Below are 14,844 nucleotides of genomic sequence, written 5' to 3' on the forward strand. Positions count from 1 at the left end.
AATATATATTTTTTAAAATTCTTAACTTTAGGAAAAGTTACTACATTCATATCATATAAGTGTGAAGGTGAATGCTAAAGATGAACAATTAACTGAAAGAATATTCTGTATATCCTTGCATAAACACATTTTCATTTTATTTTTTTACTGCAGGTAACCAAAAGATCAGGTGAGTTTTTAAAACTGCAGTGTTACTTAGGAAACTGGGCAGATCACTATGTCCCTGGGGCAGGAATGTACTTTTAGGGGGAAAAATTACTTTGAGAAAAACATGCATGTTTAATAGAGCCAATGTTGGCAAAAAATAACTGAAGTGACTGCTTTAGATTTAGAACAAAGATGTTTAGAGTCACTCCTAAGGAGAGAAAACAGTCTTTATCTGCCAATGTCAAACTAATTTAAGGGATAGTTCACCTTCAAAAATCACTCATTTTTAAAACCCAATGGAAAATTCATTATTTTGCATAAAAAAAGATTTATTGTGAAAAGCTATTTATTGGCTATACTATTCCTTAAACATTTACAAATTAGTAATGTCAAGAAAAAATTATTAATATTTCTAAGGACCAAAGTTCATGTATATCATATATTCCAATTATTATCCTTAATTACTAATCTATTCACCTCAATTATTGTTAACAAAAATGTATGAAGGCCTACCCTATGTAAAGCACTGTGCTGAGTGTGGAGAGGGTATATACAAAATGACTGAGCCCAGTGCCCTCCCACCGGGAGCTCACAACATAGTGAGGGAGGTCGATGTATCAAGAACTAACAGACAGACTCGGCGATGTAATTAAGGAACAAGCAAAGTGCCATGGTAAAATGGGGGCAAACGAATTAAATCTAGGGAAAAAGAGACACCCCTTTCCTCATCCGTGTTTCATCTTCAGAGTTAACTGGCTTTTATTAAACACCCAGTAGGGGGAATATTTTCACAGACTGACACATAGCAAAGGATCCAGGCTTCTGACACTTGAAGCAACTAAGGAGAGAAAACCACTTCACAATTATAGGGCACAGTGGAGGTTTATTCAATAGGAAGAGATCCTAGCAATTCCACTAGTGTGTTCACTCAAAACTAACCCTCAGTGGCCTGTGACAAACTGCTCACTAACACCTGAAAACTCTCCGTAACCTACTTCCCTTGGCTGGGCCAAGGCTGACGCATCGTGAAGCTGTTTCATGCCACCCACAGGAGCAGAACAGACTCACACCAGTTGGAAAGATGGGTATATTACAAGGGAAAAACAGAGAGAAAAATGCTTTCATCACTCCAGTTAGGCAGGAAGATGCCAGCTGGCTGAGAGCTGCTATAAACAAGACCCTCCAACAGAGGACAAAGACTCCAGAACTGTGTACTACATAATGGGAAATTCCAGTAGAACTGGCAGCATTATGGACAATATTACAGCAGAAACACTTCTCACATGGCCAAAACTAAGGCACTAAAGAGGTGAGCAAGAGCTGCTGGGCATCATAGCATCCCCCACAGACACGGGACTAACAAAAGGTTCTTTCCCCCAAGCCCTGAGGTAAAACCTGGGGCTGTTTACTACGGCTCCAAAGGTCAGAAATAATAGCATGAATTGAGTCTTCTTCTTGCTCTTTGAAACTCCTTGTCAAGTGGCACAGCCAGCTGGGCACACAACTCTGATATGCAGATCATAACGTTTGTGAACAGATAAAATGAATTACAATGAGCACAGCCTATCATATTTCAAATCTCTAATGGGCAGGAAGGTCTCTCTTTTATACCCACATACTGTCCAAATGCCTCCTCTTATAGTCCATTTGAGGCCATTTAAGCACCTCAAGAATCTGTACACATCTCATTAGTTAACAGCTCTGGAAGCCAACTTTGTAAAACTATAATTATCCTAAGGCAAGGTAGGGTAGTAACTATATAACAAAAATAGTATTAGCTACTAGTATATGAAATATTCAAATATATATTTCATTTTGATAATCACTAGCCCAATAAATATTAATATTCTATTTTACAGATGAGGAAATTGAGGTATGGGGAGGTCAAGTCATTTACCCAGGTAAAGCCAAGATTCTTACCTGGGTCTAGTACCCACTAATATGAGACTGAGAACTTCACAAGAAATAAATGGAAATGGTGATTCGTTACCAAATCACTACCCAAAAGCAAGGAAAACTGAAGAAAACCCACAGCTGCCATGTGACATTCAAACACTACAACTGGTGACCTGCGCATCAGGCAGAGACACAGCAGTTGGTAAGTTCCACTTTTGGTTTCTAAGGCAATAATGGCAAGAAAAGCTATCCTGGATAATCAATAACTCTCATTTGGGGAAAAGCAGCCTACAGCACTAGCTCCTTATTACCATGCTCTGACTGAGTTCCTGACAGCAATTCCACCGCCTCTACCAGAACGCCAATTACACCTTCTGCTGTTGGAGCAGCAGCAATTCTTAACACCAACACCAAGTATATACTATTTTATAGTAACACCCCAATACTAGCAATCTAAACAACCAAACCTAAACGGGGGGGGGGGGGGGGGGGTTAAGAATGTCATCCATACACCCGCCCAGCAACTCCTCCCACGTTAATCACTACGTGCAAAGCACTGAGCTGACCCCTAACACTCTCTTCTCACCTACAGCAGTTCTCCAAAGCTAGGAGATGTCCAGTGTTCTACCTCCCACAAAAAATCATGCTCACAATATCAAAGCACAGAGCTCATGCCAATTATGATGAGATTTCCTGTTAAGCAAATTACACAGCACCACTCATAAAACCATATGCATTTAGGGCAATAGTTCTTAACCCTGGCAGCATATCAGAGTCACAGGGAGCTTTAAAATAATGCCAATGCCTGGGCCTCATCCCAGGCCAATTAAATCATAATCATGGGAAGTGGAGCCCAGCATGGATATTTTTTTTAAAGCTTCTCAGGTGATTCCAAAGTGCAGCCAGGTTCGAAACCACCAAATTAAGTATTGCTAGAGTGGTATTTCTGAAAACCTCTTGTCCCACAAATCTGTAATGTGGCACAACCACCACAAAAACTCCCTCTCCCATCCATTGCGCCTGCCATCTGGGCTGTATTAAAATGAAACATCAATAAAATGACCTCTTAAAATCTCGGTCTCATTATTTCTTTGTTTGTAGGAATGAAATACTAAACAAGAAAGTCACTCATGGCCCCCAAGCAGCCTCCAGGCCTCCTGCTGAGAACCAGAGCTGTATTGATGCAGCCGTGAGGAGGTGGGCAAAGGCTCCTCACTCTCCTGCAGTTGAGTGTGGGGGACTGTGGGACTGGCCATGTCCAGGCAGGAAGCAGCCTCAGCGCCATAACCAGACGGAGGAAGCCTTCACAGTTCAGGCATGATTATCAAACTCTTTGTGCTCTTAAAGGAGAGTAATTATAGGCATGTGAAAAAAGAAAAGCACTCCCCGAGGAACTCTTCCTCACATGCTTCCCAAGAGGCACTAGGGCCATTAAAAATTCCATGATGAAGAGGAAAAACAGCCTGGGAACAGCCAGGAGGCAATACAGCAAATTAATACACCAGCCCTCCTCAGGGAAAGCTGTGATAAAACAGGAAACACTTCTCTCTCCGCCAAATAAAATTATACCACTAATGATAACATAGTCACCACACACACACAAATCGTTCTAATGATGGGTGTGAAATTCCCAGTGCTGCCCAGATGCTTTGAAAGAAATTTTTCCTACTACAGATAAAATGGAACAAGAAAGAGATAAAATTTCCATTAGAAACAGTTTTCTATTCATTCACCTGCCTCTTCCCTACCACCACTCTTTAACATTCGCCTTTCTAGGTGCCAAGCTCTGTTAAATCGTCCACTTTTCACAAATCCCACCATCCAGTTCTGAATCCAATCTCATCCCTCAGTCACACTGAAACTAGACTGCTTCTTCTCTACTGAGCCCTTGCTGGGTAGGAACCCCACTATTTCAAAGGAAGGAGAGGGAGCCCCAGGGGCTCAGTGTCCCATCATCCACATTTTCTAAAAACTGCATAGAGATCACTTGTGCTGACCATCCCCATAGATTACATCAAACTTTATTAAGTGTGCACCCTCATGAGTAAAAAATTTGAATGAACACACCATATATATGTAATACATGGCACTGTATGGAAGAAATAGCCACAAGAGGACAATTATGTGCCGCTAGACTACATAGGAACAATTTAATACAAAAAATTAAATTTAAGAAAATAAATTTATGTTTAAACACTTTACCTTCCCTTTCTCCCAAAAAACCTCATACAGTCAACTCATTTTGTATCCACTACCCTAGAAATGATGTCTAGAAGGACAAGCTATGAGCTATCATTGTCCACGTTCTCTCCCCTTGCTTTTATCCATGGTGGAGAGCAATAAGCAACATTTCCCTAGAGCTGAGTGCACCAGAAGCACAACCTAGACATTGTTATGTTTCCAAGTCTAGCTACAAGCACTGCCAGCAAGAGAAGGAAAATAATGATATGGATAATGATACACACAAAGAAACAAGAAGTTGACACTCACTCCAGGGGAATGAGGTTTTAAAGGCAACAGCAAGCCTGATAAAAGCATGGATACTGAGCACAGTACAGCTCTAGGTAGCAGAGGTAAAGGAAAGAAGGCTAATAATCCACTTCCAGCATCTGACATGATACAGTGCTTTTTATAGTCTTAGCAAAAAGTATACATGGCCATTATTTTATTTGGTATCAAGACAAAAGCTTGAGGATTGCTTACTTAGGGATTGAAATTTTGTGTCTTCCAAGATAGTTTGCACACACCACCTCTAAGAAAACCTCCCTGAGCCTCTAAGTTGAAGCCCCTCCTCTGTGCTTCATATCAATGTCGTGCACACCTTTATGCACTTATCAATCCATATTGCAACTGTCAATTTCCACACCTGACTTTCCCATGAAAATAGGAGCTCCTTAAGATATTACCTAAGCAAAGACCCTGCCACATAGTAGGGTGTCAGCAAATGTTGAATGAATGAATGATGAATTGCAATCTACTGAAGAAAAGGCCGTATAGTTTATCATCGTCCCACAATTTTCCACTTTCCTAGTAACACCATTTGTGATAGTCTCTCTTTTCAAAAGGCTTTCCCCATTTAAATACTACTTCTCCTAGAAGGTCTGGCAGCAGTTTATGATACAGAGTTTATTGTTATAGCCCATAGTGGAAGTTCTACTTATATCCATGAAAGAATAACTTCTTTGTGTACTCTGTACCCCAAATGTAATGAACACATCCATTTAAGAACATATTAGGGGGGAAAATCATCAGAACCTTGGAAAGAAATTCACTGTGCTACTATAAACAGTAAAAGTCCTTTGGTTCAGCCTATTAACTGCTCTTTTGTACACATTAGTCCTGCTAGGAGATGCTACAATAAAAACCGTATTTACTTTCCATGTCACCTAACTTAAGAGAATTTATATTGAGAGGCGCTAAATTCATTCTACCATGTGGGCTCAGGATTCATCCTAACAAATGTATACTAAATGCCTAGCAAGTGCTAGACTCTGCGTTAGATGCTGGGGATATATCAGGGAACAAAACAAGGTCCCTGCACTTAAGTTTATAGTCTAGTGGGGGGGGAGCCCAATAAACAAAGTTAATATAGACGATGTTAAAGCTCTAATAAAAAAGAAACAGATAATAAGCAGAGTGGTAGAGGTGGCCCCTTTAAATAGGATGGTCTAAGACAGGGGTGGGCAAACTTTGACTCGAGGGCCACAATGGGTTCTTAAACTGGACCGGAGGGCCGGAACAAAAGCATGGATGGAGTGTTTGTGTGAACTAATATAAATTCAAAGTAAACATCATTACGTAAAAGGGTACAGTCTTTTTTTTTTTAGTTTTATTCATTTCAAACGGGCCGGATCCGGCCCGTGGGCCATAGTTTGCCCACGGCTGGTCTAAGAGGTCCTCCCTGAAGACGTTGAGATGAGAAAAAGCCAATCCTGGGAACTGCTATAAGATGGCAGTTCAAGTAAAGGGAGCACGTGTGAAGGTTCAGAGGCAAAAAAGGGTTGCTTCTTTTGAAGAACAAAATGGAGCTCCCTGATGCAGCTGGATCCCTCCCCCAGTGAGGAGAAAGACGTTTATGAAAGGGGTTTGGACATACAGGCAGAAGTCAGATTATGCAGAATTTTTCAGGTCATGGCAAGGATCATTAATAATGTTCTCTGAAGATGGGGCTTGTAGAAGAAATATGAAATATGAGCCAGAAAACTAGGTCAAAGTTGAAACTTAAATCACATACTAGTTACATGACCATAGGGAAGTTACCTTGCCACTCTGCCTCAGTTTCTACATCTGAAAACATCCATTGACCTCAAAAGGCTGTTGTAAAGATCAAACTGGACACTATACACAAACACACTTCATAATTCAAAAGGTGCTATAAAAAGAAAAATGGCATTGTCTGGAAGAAATAGCCACAAGAAGACCATTACCTGGCAGAGCAGTGTGCAGGTGAACACCGTCGGTGAGAAGCATCAGCAAGAACATCCAGGGAGTAAAGGGGAGAGAGGGGATTAAACTGCAAAAATAAATAAGATTATTTTAGTAAAGCGTATACAAAACAGACATGATTGGAAAGAGTAACCTGCTACTTGATTACTTTTTCGCTTTGACCATTCAACTCCTTTGCTGTCCCACAGACACCCTTCAGTAAGGTTTTGCACATCCAACAGTGTACCCAGCACAGCTCATCTACCACCCCAAAAAACTATTCTTTTCCAAAAACTTCTGATAAACAATAATTACTTAAATGGCAGAGGACAATACAGTGGACCCTTGAACAAACACGGCGGTTAGGAGCACCAACCCCCAGCACAGGTCAAATATTCATGTATAACTTCTGACTTCCCCAAAACGTAACTACTAACAGCATACTGTTGACCAGAAGCCTTGCTGATAACATAAACAGTCTGTTAACATATAGTTTATATGCTATGTGTATTATATACTGTATTCCTACAAGAAGGCTAAGAAAAAAAATTTTATTCAGAAAATCATAAAGAAAATACATTTCAGTTTTGTTTTGTTTTTAATTTGTGTATAAGCAGACCTGCACAATTCATATGCATGTTGTTCAAGGGTCAACTGTACTTTATAACTGACATAACGGAAACTTACATCTGTTGATTACCACCCCTTGGGCCTAAGAAGACTACCTAGAAGACTACTAAAATTACCTTTTCATTTCCTTATCCTGGCAAATGTTTCCAGTGAATAACTGGTTAGCACATACCAGCAGCACAGTGTAGTGAAAACAGAACTACATTAAGAATTGGAATATTTAGTTCCAGTCTACCATCTGAGCAGTCATGTATTAAAAACTACATAATCACTTTAAGCTTTACTATCCTCACCTGGGAAATGAATGTACTGCTTTCTGTCTTACCTATTTTATAGGACTTTTATGAGGGCTGAATGAAACATTGCTTTCAAGTAACTAGAGGCCCGGTGCACAAAATTCGTGCACCAGTAGGGCAGTGGTCGGCAAACCGCTCTTTGGCCCCTTGAGTGTGGCTCTTCCACAAAATACCACATGCGGGCACACATGTACAGTGCAATTGAAACTTTATTAAGTTAATTTTAGGGAACGTTGGGGAGTGAAAGAAGATATAGTGTCGAGGATTGAGAAAGGTATGTTGAGATGGTTTGGCCATATAGAGAGGATGAACGAAAGGAGATAGACGAAACAAGTATACAAGACAAGTGTGGATGGGAGAGTTGGAAGGGGTTGACCTCAGCAAACGTACCTCCATCAGACTGAGGACGTTTTTAGCAAAGGCCAGCTTAGTAGTACTCTAATTAAGTTAATAACAATGTACCTACCTATATAGTTTAAGTTTAAAAAATTTGGCTCTCAAAAGAAATTTCAATCATTATATTGTTGATATTTGGCTCTGTTGACTAATGAGTTTGCTGACCACTGCAGTAGGGTCCCTAGGCCTGGCCGGCGATCAGGGCCAATCTGTGGGGTAACCGGTGGGGCAACTGGGGGCTCCCCTGTTGACACCTGCCTTGGCTGGCCTAGCACCGCCCACTTGCTGCCCCCCTCCCCCCCCCACCCCCCGCTGCCACCCTGGTGGTCAGTGTTCATCATAGTGACCTGTCATTCCACCACTGGGTCAATTTGCATATTAGGCTTTTATTATATAGGATTTCAGTTTATCATCTATAAAACATCTATGGACCTCAAAAGGTGGTTGCAAGGATCAAGTGGGACACTATACATAAAAGTACCTTACTTTTGCTACTTTCTTTAGACTTTTTCCACAATAAATAAACCTCCCCAAAATTTCAGAACTAAATACATTTTAAGACTGAAAGAACTCCAAATGGTCATTACAAAAGAACTTAAGAGAATACAAACTATGGAACTGTTCTCTGTGTCAGAGGTTCCAGTCGCAGTTCTACAAGCTCTATGACTTGAGACAAACAGATTAAACCTCACCTGTAAATAATACATCCCCAAAGGTCCCCTCTGCCTTTAGATCCTCTGAGGCAACCATGATGAGCACTCTAGCTTGGAGTTCCCTAAAGTCTTTCACATACGACCTTAATGACTTTTTCCATGTTTGGCCACCACCTGCACTATTTACTTAATATTTTTATATCAATTATTATTCTTCAGCATTGTCCTCACTCTATTTCTATGAAATAACAAGTCTGATATAATGATTACATCTATTTAATAACTAATCACCAAGATAAAGCAACCTCTCTTCCAAAATCAAAAGCTTCAAACATAAAAGAACAATAGCCACAATCAATAGTTTTTAAATTATGTCCCCTACAACAAAGGACTAGATGTGCCAAGGGCTCCCTCAGTGGGTAGCTAGGGACAAGACCAAGAGGGCAAGGCTCTAAGCCCTCAACTCCACTTCACCCAAAGCAGCTCTACGTAGACTTCTGTTTCATATGTGTAGGCTTCAACAGTGTACTTCTCAGCACAAGAGTCTGCTGCTGAACTAAACAATAAGCAGATGAGGTTCATTCTGATTTCTTACTGCCAAGTTCAAAATAAAAATAAAAATGGGATTCCTATGAAATATGTGTTACAAGTAATAAACTAAAGATTACAGCTGAACTTAACAAGTAGCTACAGGTCTTATTAGTGAGTACCTATTCTTGGGCAACGGTCCTCCAAGAAAATGAGAACAAGATAGGGAACAGGAACCTTACCTCATGTGCACAAGCAGAAAGGGAAGGAAAATCAGAAGCCAACACTTTATTCTTTTTAAAGAAAAGAAAATCAGAGTCCAGAGTGCTAACCATTACACCATGGAACCAACTAAGAAAAGAAAATCAAGTGATAAAATAGAGATAAAATAAAGAAAAGACCTTACCTGATTTCGTTCCCTTTTCCCAGCTGATGGTAACCAGACACTAGAGAGAGGAAGAGAATAACAGTGAAGAAAACAATAAAAGAAGTAGTAGGAAAATTACAGAGGGAGGGAGAAGATAAAAAGATGTTTGCATAATGAAGAGAAGACAAAGAAAGAAATGGAAAAGATGGAATTAGAGGAGAAAAGAGATGTTAATGTGTCTGAACTTTTTGCAGAAAATAACTCTTCAAAGGAAAAGCCTTGTAATGGAATGTAAAAGACTGGACACTCTACAAGTAAACCCTTGATTAGCCTGTGAAAACAATGCTCTCAGCTGTGCAGTGACAACAGGGTCTCCAATTCAACTAGGGCATAACCTACATGCACATCTTGCCTATTTTGTACATTAAAAATTCACCCAGGCTAGTTAGGTATAGACCAGTGATGGCGAACCTTTTGAGCTCGGCGTGTCAGCATTTTGAAAAACCCTAACTTAACTCTGGTGCCGTGTCACATATAGAAATTTTTTGATATTTGCAACCATAGTAAAACAAAGATTTATATTTTTGATATTTATTTTACATATTTAAATGCCATTTAACAAAGAAAAATCAAACAAAAAAATGAGTTCGCATGTCACCTCTGACACGCGTGTCATAGGTTCGCCATCACTGGTATAGACCATAACTGGGTACTGACCATGACGTGTTCAGGAAATATCAAAGAGCCAATCATGTTAGGAGAACAGGCTGTCACAAGAAGGGATGGAATGACTTTCCCATAGCTATACATAGGCTTTTTAGTTGTACTTATCACAGTAGTTAGGACAAAAAAAAATATTTCTCTATATAGAGGTCTAAAAATGAGAAGGGAATATAAGCAAATTTAGACGCAATCACCCATTTTGAACAAAAACAATTTTAAGAGACAGAAAAATGAGTTTAAAATGTAGCATCTTCATTGGAGGCTACTTTTAAAATGCAGCACCTATACATATAAAAAGCAAAGAAATAAAAACTAGTCTAGAAAGGAAAAAAATAGTAATTCTCATAGGTTTAGGGCATTACCCATGTTGACTATTAAGATCTCCTCTTGCAGGCCCTAGCTGGTTTTACTCAGTGGATAGAGCGTCGGCCGGCGAACTGAAGGGGCCAGGGTTGGATTTTGGTCAAAGGCACTGGCCTGGATTGTGGGCTCGATTCCCAGTAGGGGTTGTGCAGGAGGCAGCCAATCAATGATTCTCTCTCATCATTGATGTTTCTCTCTCCCCCTCTCCATTCCTCTCTGAAATAAATAAAAATATAGTATTAAAAAAAAAACCTCCTCTTTCATCTCTAAAGTCAGATTTCTAGGTTCCTTTATAAAACGTTCCCCTTCTTCCTTCTCCAAGGAACAGATTAGAATATCCAGTAAATACATAAGCACTTACTCTTTCTGCCGGGAGTCACTAATGATGTGGCCTATCCTCTCAGTACCCAAAGTACTTATGCTGGTCTCCTGAAAAAACAAGGAAGACAAGAGTGTCATCTAACCACAGAAACAAATATATGAAGCACAACCTGTCATCAATCTCACACTTTCTCATAAATGTACCAGCAACTTCAAAGGCACATGTCAAATGTCAATCTTAAAATCCAACAGCAAGTATATTTATTTTTATGAGAATCTAACTTACAAGTATTTCATGTTGCACTGGTCAGTGTGGCTCAACTGGTTACAGCCGTGGTCGGCAAACCACAGCTCGCGAGCCACATGCGGCTCTTTGGCCCCTTGAGTGTGGCTCTTCCACAAAATGCGACGTGCAGACGCGCACGTACAGTACAGTGCGACTGAAACTTCGTGGCCCACGCGCAGAAGTCAGTATTTTATGGAAGAGCCGGTATTTTGTGGAAGAGCCACACTGAAGGGGCCAAAGAGCCACATGTGGCTCGCGAGCTGCAGTTTGACGAGCCGCAGTTTGCCGACCACTGGGAGCATTCCATGCACTGGAGGGTTGCAGTTCAATTCCCAGTTAGGGCATTTACCGGGGTCCCAAGTTCGATCCCCAGCCCAGTTGGGGTGTGTGCAGAGGCAACCAATCTCTCTCTCTCTCCATCTCCCTTCCTCTCTCTCTTAAACTCAATTTTTTTAAAAAGTATTTCATGTTACCCTAGACTTACTTTTCTTTAGTCTTTCAAAAAAGTTGTTATAAACATGGTTTACTATATATAGTATTTTATAATAGTAATATTTCCTGGAGATATTTAAGTATATAGAAATAAAAACACTTTTTAAAAAAAATTCAACCCAGCTCATTTTGAACAGACCAGCAGCACATCCATTTACAGAGTCCTCACTAGTAACACCTAAATATCTACTGAGTAAATGTATATACATAGCAAAGGATTTTTGCAACTTACAAAAACTGTCACCTGTATTTTGTCTGTTAAATGTCATCTCTTAAAACAAGAAACAGAAGTTTGCATAAATTGTTTCCTAAATTTGGGGTTTTCGAATTTGCAACATGAAATGTTACCCTAATACTACAAGCAATTCAAAACCTAATCATCTCCAAAAAAACTGGAAAATGGCAGAAGGCACTCACCCTTCATTTAACGTGAGCATATTTACAATGAGTATCTATCACAGTGCCTGGGGAAGCATACCAACAGTGTATAAATAAGAGCTATACACATATGAGTAAGTGCTAAGATGAGAGTAAGTCATAGGGCATGCATGTCAAGAATGTCAAACCTGCTACTCAAATGCATTTGTTTCTGGACAAATATTATTATCTGTATTCATCTATGTGCATAATTAGCTTAAATATTAGGATACACATTTTAGAAGAACCAGCTAATGAAAAATCAATTTGAGGTCAGATTTTGTGCAGGAGTGGAGGTAAATGAAAAGGTTTAACATACTGTATTCTTCATACTCTTCATCCCTATACCTGTGCCTCCTGGTCACAGAAACAGCCACGGTAGTGGGGCCAAGGGAAAAGATGAGTGAAAAATGAGCTATTTGTTACAGCAAAAAAAATTATTAACTTAAAGTGCCGTAATGTTTAAATTTACAGTTTATTACTATGTAAATTACAAGCAGTACTTGGCGTAATTAGCAGCTCGCTAGCAGGGAGCTGTGAATGAAACTCATTATTTATGATTACAATTTAGAAAAAAAGAAGAGGCATGGGGAGGGGGGGAGAGGGAAGCAGAACAGTGACCTCTGCTAGAAATGACAAATATCCCTTTAAGGTGATGAAGATGAATTAAACAAGTAAATATTATTCTATTCATTTGCAATCCTTAGAGACATCCAAAAGGCCCTAGTTTTCTTGCAGGCAAACCTAAGGAAGCCTTCAAGTTGAACTGATTTACTTCCATGGAAGTGAAAGGTTCTTATTTTTATAGGAGCTGAAACAAAGTAAGGTAGGTGGTAGGGGAAAACTTTTGTCAAGTTTAACCAATAAAGAGAAAAAGATCAAACCATCACTCTGTTTCCCACTGCCAAGCTCCTGCTTCCCTCCACCCCCATGTACTCACTTATACCCTGCTAGCTGTCAAGAATATGCACCCAGAACAACAAAGGCAGCTTTTTATTGTCGGGAAAATGAGTAACCCAAAAGAAGGCATCGTTCTCCCAATAATCAAATGTCTTTCTAATTAAACATTTGAAATTGAATTTAAAGATATAAAGAATCTAAGTTTATCTGGATTCTCATAGATGAATACATATAATGAAAACAGCCTCATTTATTTTGACTAAAACTTCAAAAAAACAATTCCCTGATTAAATTATAAGATAGCAACTCTCTGACGTAAGCCAGACTGTGGCTCTGACTACTATCCTATATAATAAAACCCTAATATGCAAATAGATCGAGCAGCAGAATGACCAGTTGCTATGATGCGCACTGACCAGCAGGGGGCAGACACTCAACACAGGAGCTGCTCCCTGGTGGTTAGTGAGCTCCCACAGGGGGAGCACCACTCAGCCAGAAGCCGGGCTCATGGCTGGCGAGCGCAGCAGTGGTGGCAGGAGCCTCTCCCGCCTCTGTGGCAGCGCTAAGGATGTCCGACTGCTGGCTTAGACCCACTCTCCACAGGGAGCAGGACTGAACCATCAGTTGGACATCCCCCAAGGGCTCCCAGACTGTGAGAGGGTGCAGGCCGGTCTGAGGGACACCCCCCACCCCCGAGTGCACGAATTTCGTGCGCTGGGCCTCTAGTACTAGTATAACCAGGTTGGCACAGAGCCTGCAACATAGGCATTCTAAATGCTTACTGAGTAAACCAACTAATTAATGCTCTAAAATGCCTCGCTCTTTCTCACTCTTTGCCCACCACCATCTTCTCTGACTGGGTATGAGCTCCAATCTTAACCTATATTCAATCTCAAAGCTAAAGTAAAAAATAATTTTTTAAATTTAAATAAAAAAGAGAAGTAGACCTAGGTTCAACTCTCTACTCTGCCACTTCTATCTATCTGGATAACATCAGACATTACTGAACGTCTTTGAACCCAAGTTTTTCTCACCTGCTAAAGGGGAATAGCACCTTTTTTCAAGGTTGTTGGGAGGATTAATGAAGTGAGTGCCCATCACAGTCACTGGAAAAGGCAGACCTGAGTAAGTAGATATTCCTCCCTCACGGCTAGTGAGGGGGTTTTGAAATTTGGTACGTTTTTTCTTTTTAAGAATTTTAGAGTAAAAGACCAAAGACAGGACAGAAGAAGCACCCATGAATTCAGGAAGAGTCATGAAGAAGTCAAGAGTGTTTTAACTTACATAATAATCATATAAGATTCATAAAAAAAACAGAATAGAGAAAGATCCGGCCTGTAGATTTATAGGCAGCAGATACTGTCATAATGACAGTGTTTGCTGTCAGAAGTTCTATATGAATTAAACTTCATCCTTTATGTGTTTATCCATCCATATCTACATAACGTTCACTCTATGAACTTGCAAAATATTCCAGTTGGCTTAATTAACTCCAGGGTGCTCTGCAGCACCTTTGATTATCAAGAGGGCACACAAATCCCCAAAAGAATATTATCCTCCCACGGAGCCTGTAAACACTAAGAGCCATCACCTTCCCAACAAGCCTCCTTCGCCCCTTTCTGAGACATCGAGCAGCTCCAGGCAGACGATTCAAGCGAGAATGGTACCCTGAAACAAAACAAAGGCAGTCCTCAGTAACTGAATGTAGAAGATTCATTAGCAATGACATGCTTCCAGGAGACTAGAGTCCTTCTCACCCAGGATCTACTAGATTGACCCTTAAACTAGTATCACCAGGCTATTTGTCAAGGATTTACTATCTCCAAGTCTTTGTCACCAGTAGTGATCTCAGGCATGTCACTAACCTTTGACCTAGGCATCCATATCTGTAAAAGAGGGCTATCCGCTTGCTCAGTCCTATCTTATAAGGATGTTTGAAACCAAATGAAATAGCACATGGAACGTACTAATAAACTAAAAAAAACCTAAAATATATGAGGTATT

The 14,844-nt window shown here is 40.2% G+C and overlaps 1 protein-coding gene across 1 annotated transcript in view; it reads right to left on the reverse strand.

Annotated features, from left to right (window-relative positions):
- GPATCH2L (G-patch domain containing 2 like) overlaps positions 1-14,844 on the reverse strand; it is a 52,333-nt gene that overhangs the window by 16,137 nt on the left and 21,352 nt on the right. Inside the window, exons 5-8 of the mRNA XM_081101654.1 lie at positions 14,432-14,508; positions 10,786-10,853; positions 9,378-9,417; positions 6,471-6,556 (exon numbers count right to left, since the gene is read on the reverse strand). Of these exons, the coding sequence (XP_080957780.1) occupies positions 6,471-6,556; positions 9,378-9,417; positions 10,786-10,853; positions 14,432-14,508 (271 nt within the window). The remainder of the gene's footprint in view (positions 1-6,470; positions 6,557-9,377; positions 9,418-10,785; positions 10,854-14,431; positions 14,509-14,844) is intronic.

Source organism: Myotis nattereri (genome assembly GCF_964212035.1).
Source record: "Myotis nattereri genome assembly, chromosome: 1".
In the NCBI taxonomy this organism is placed as follows: domain Eukaryota; kingdom Metazoa; phylum Chordata; class Mammalia; order Chiroptera; family Vespertilionidae; genus Myotis; species Myotis nattereri.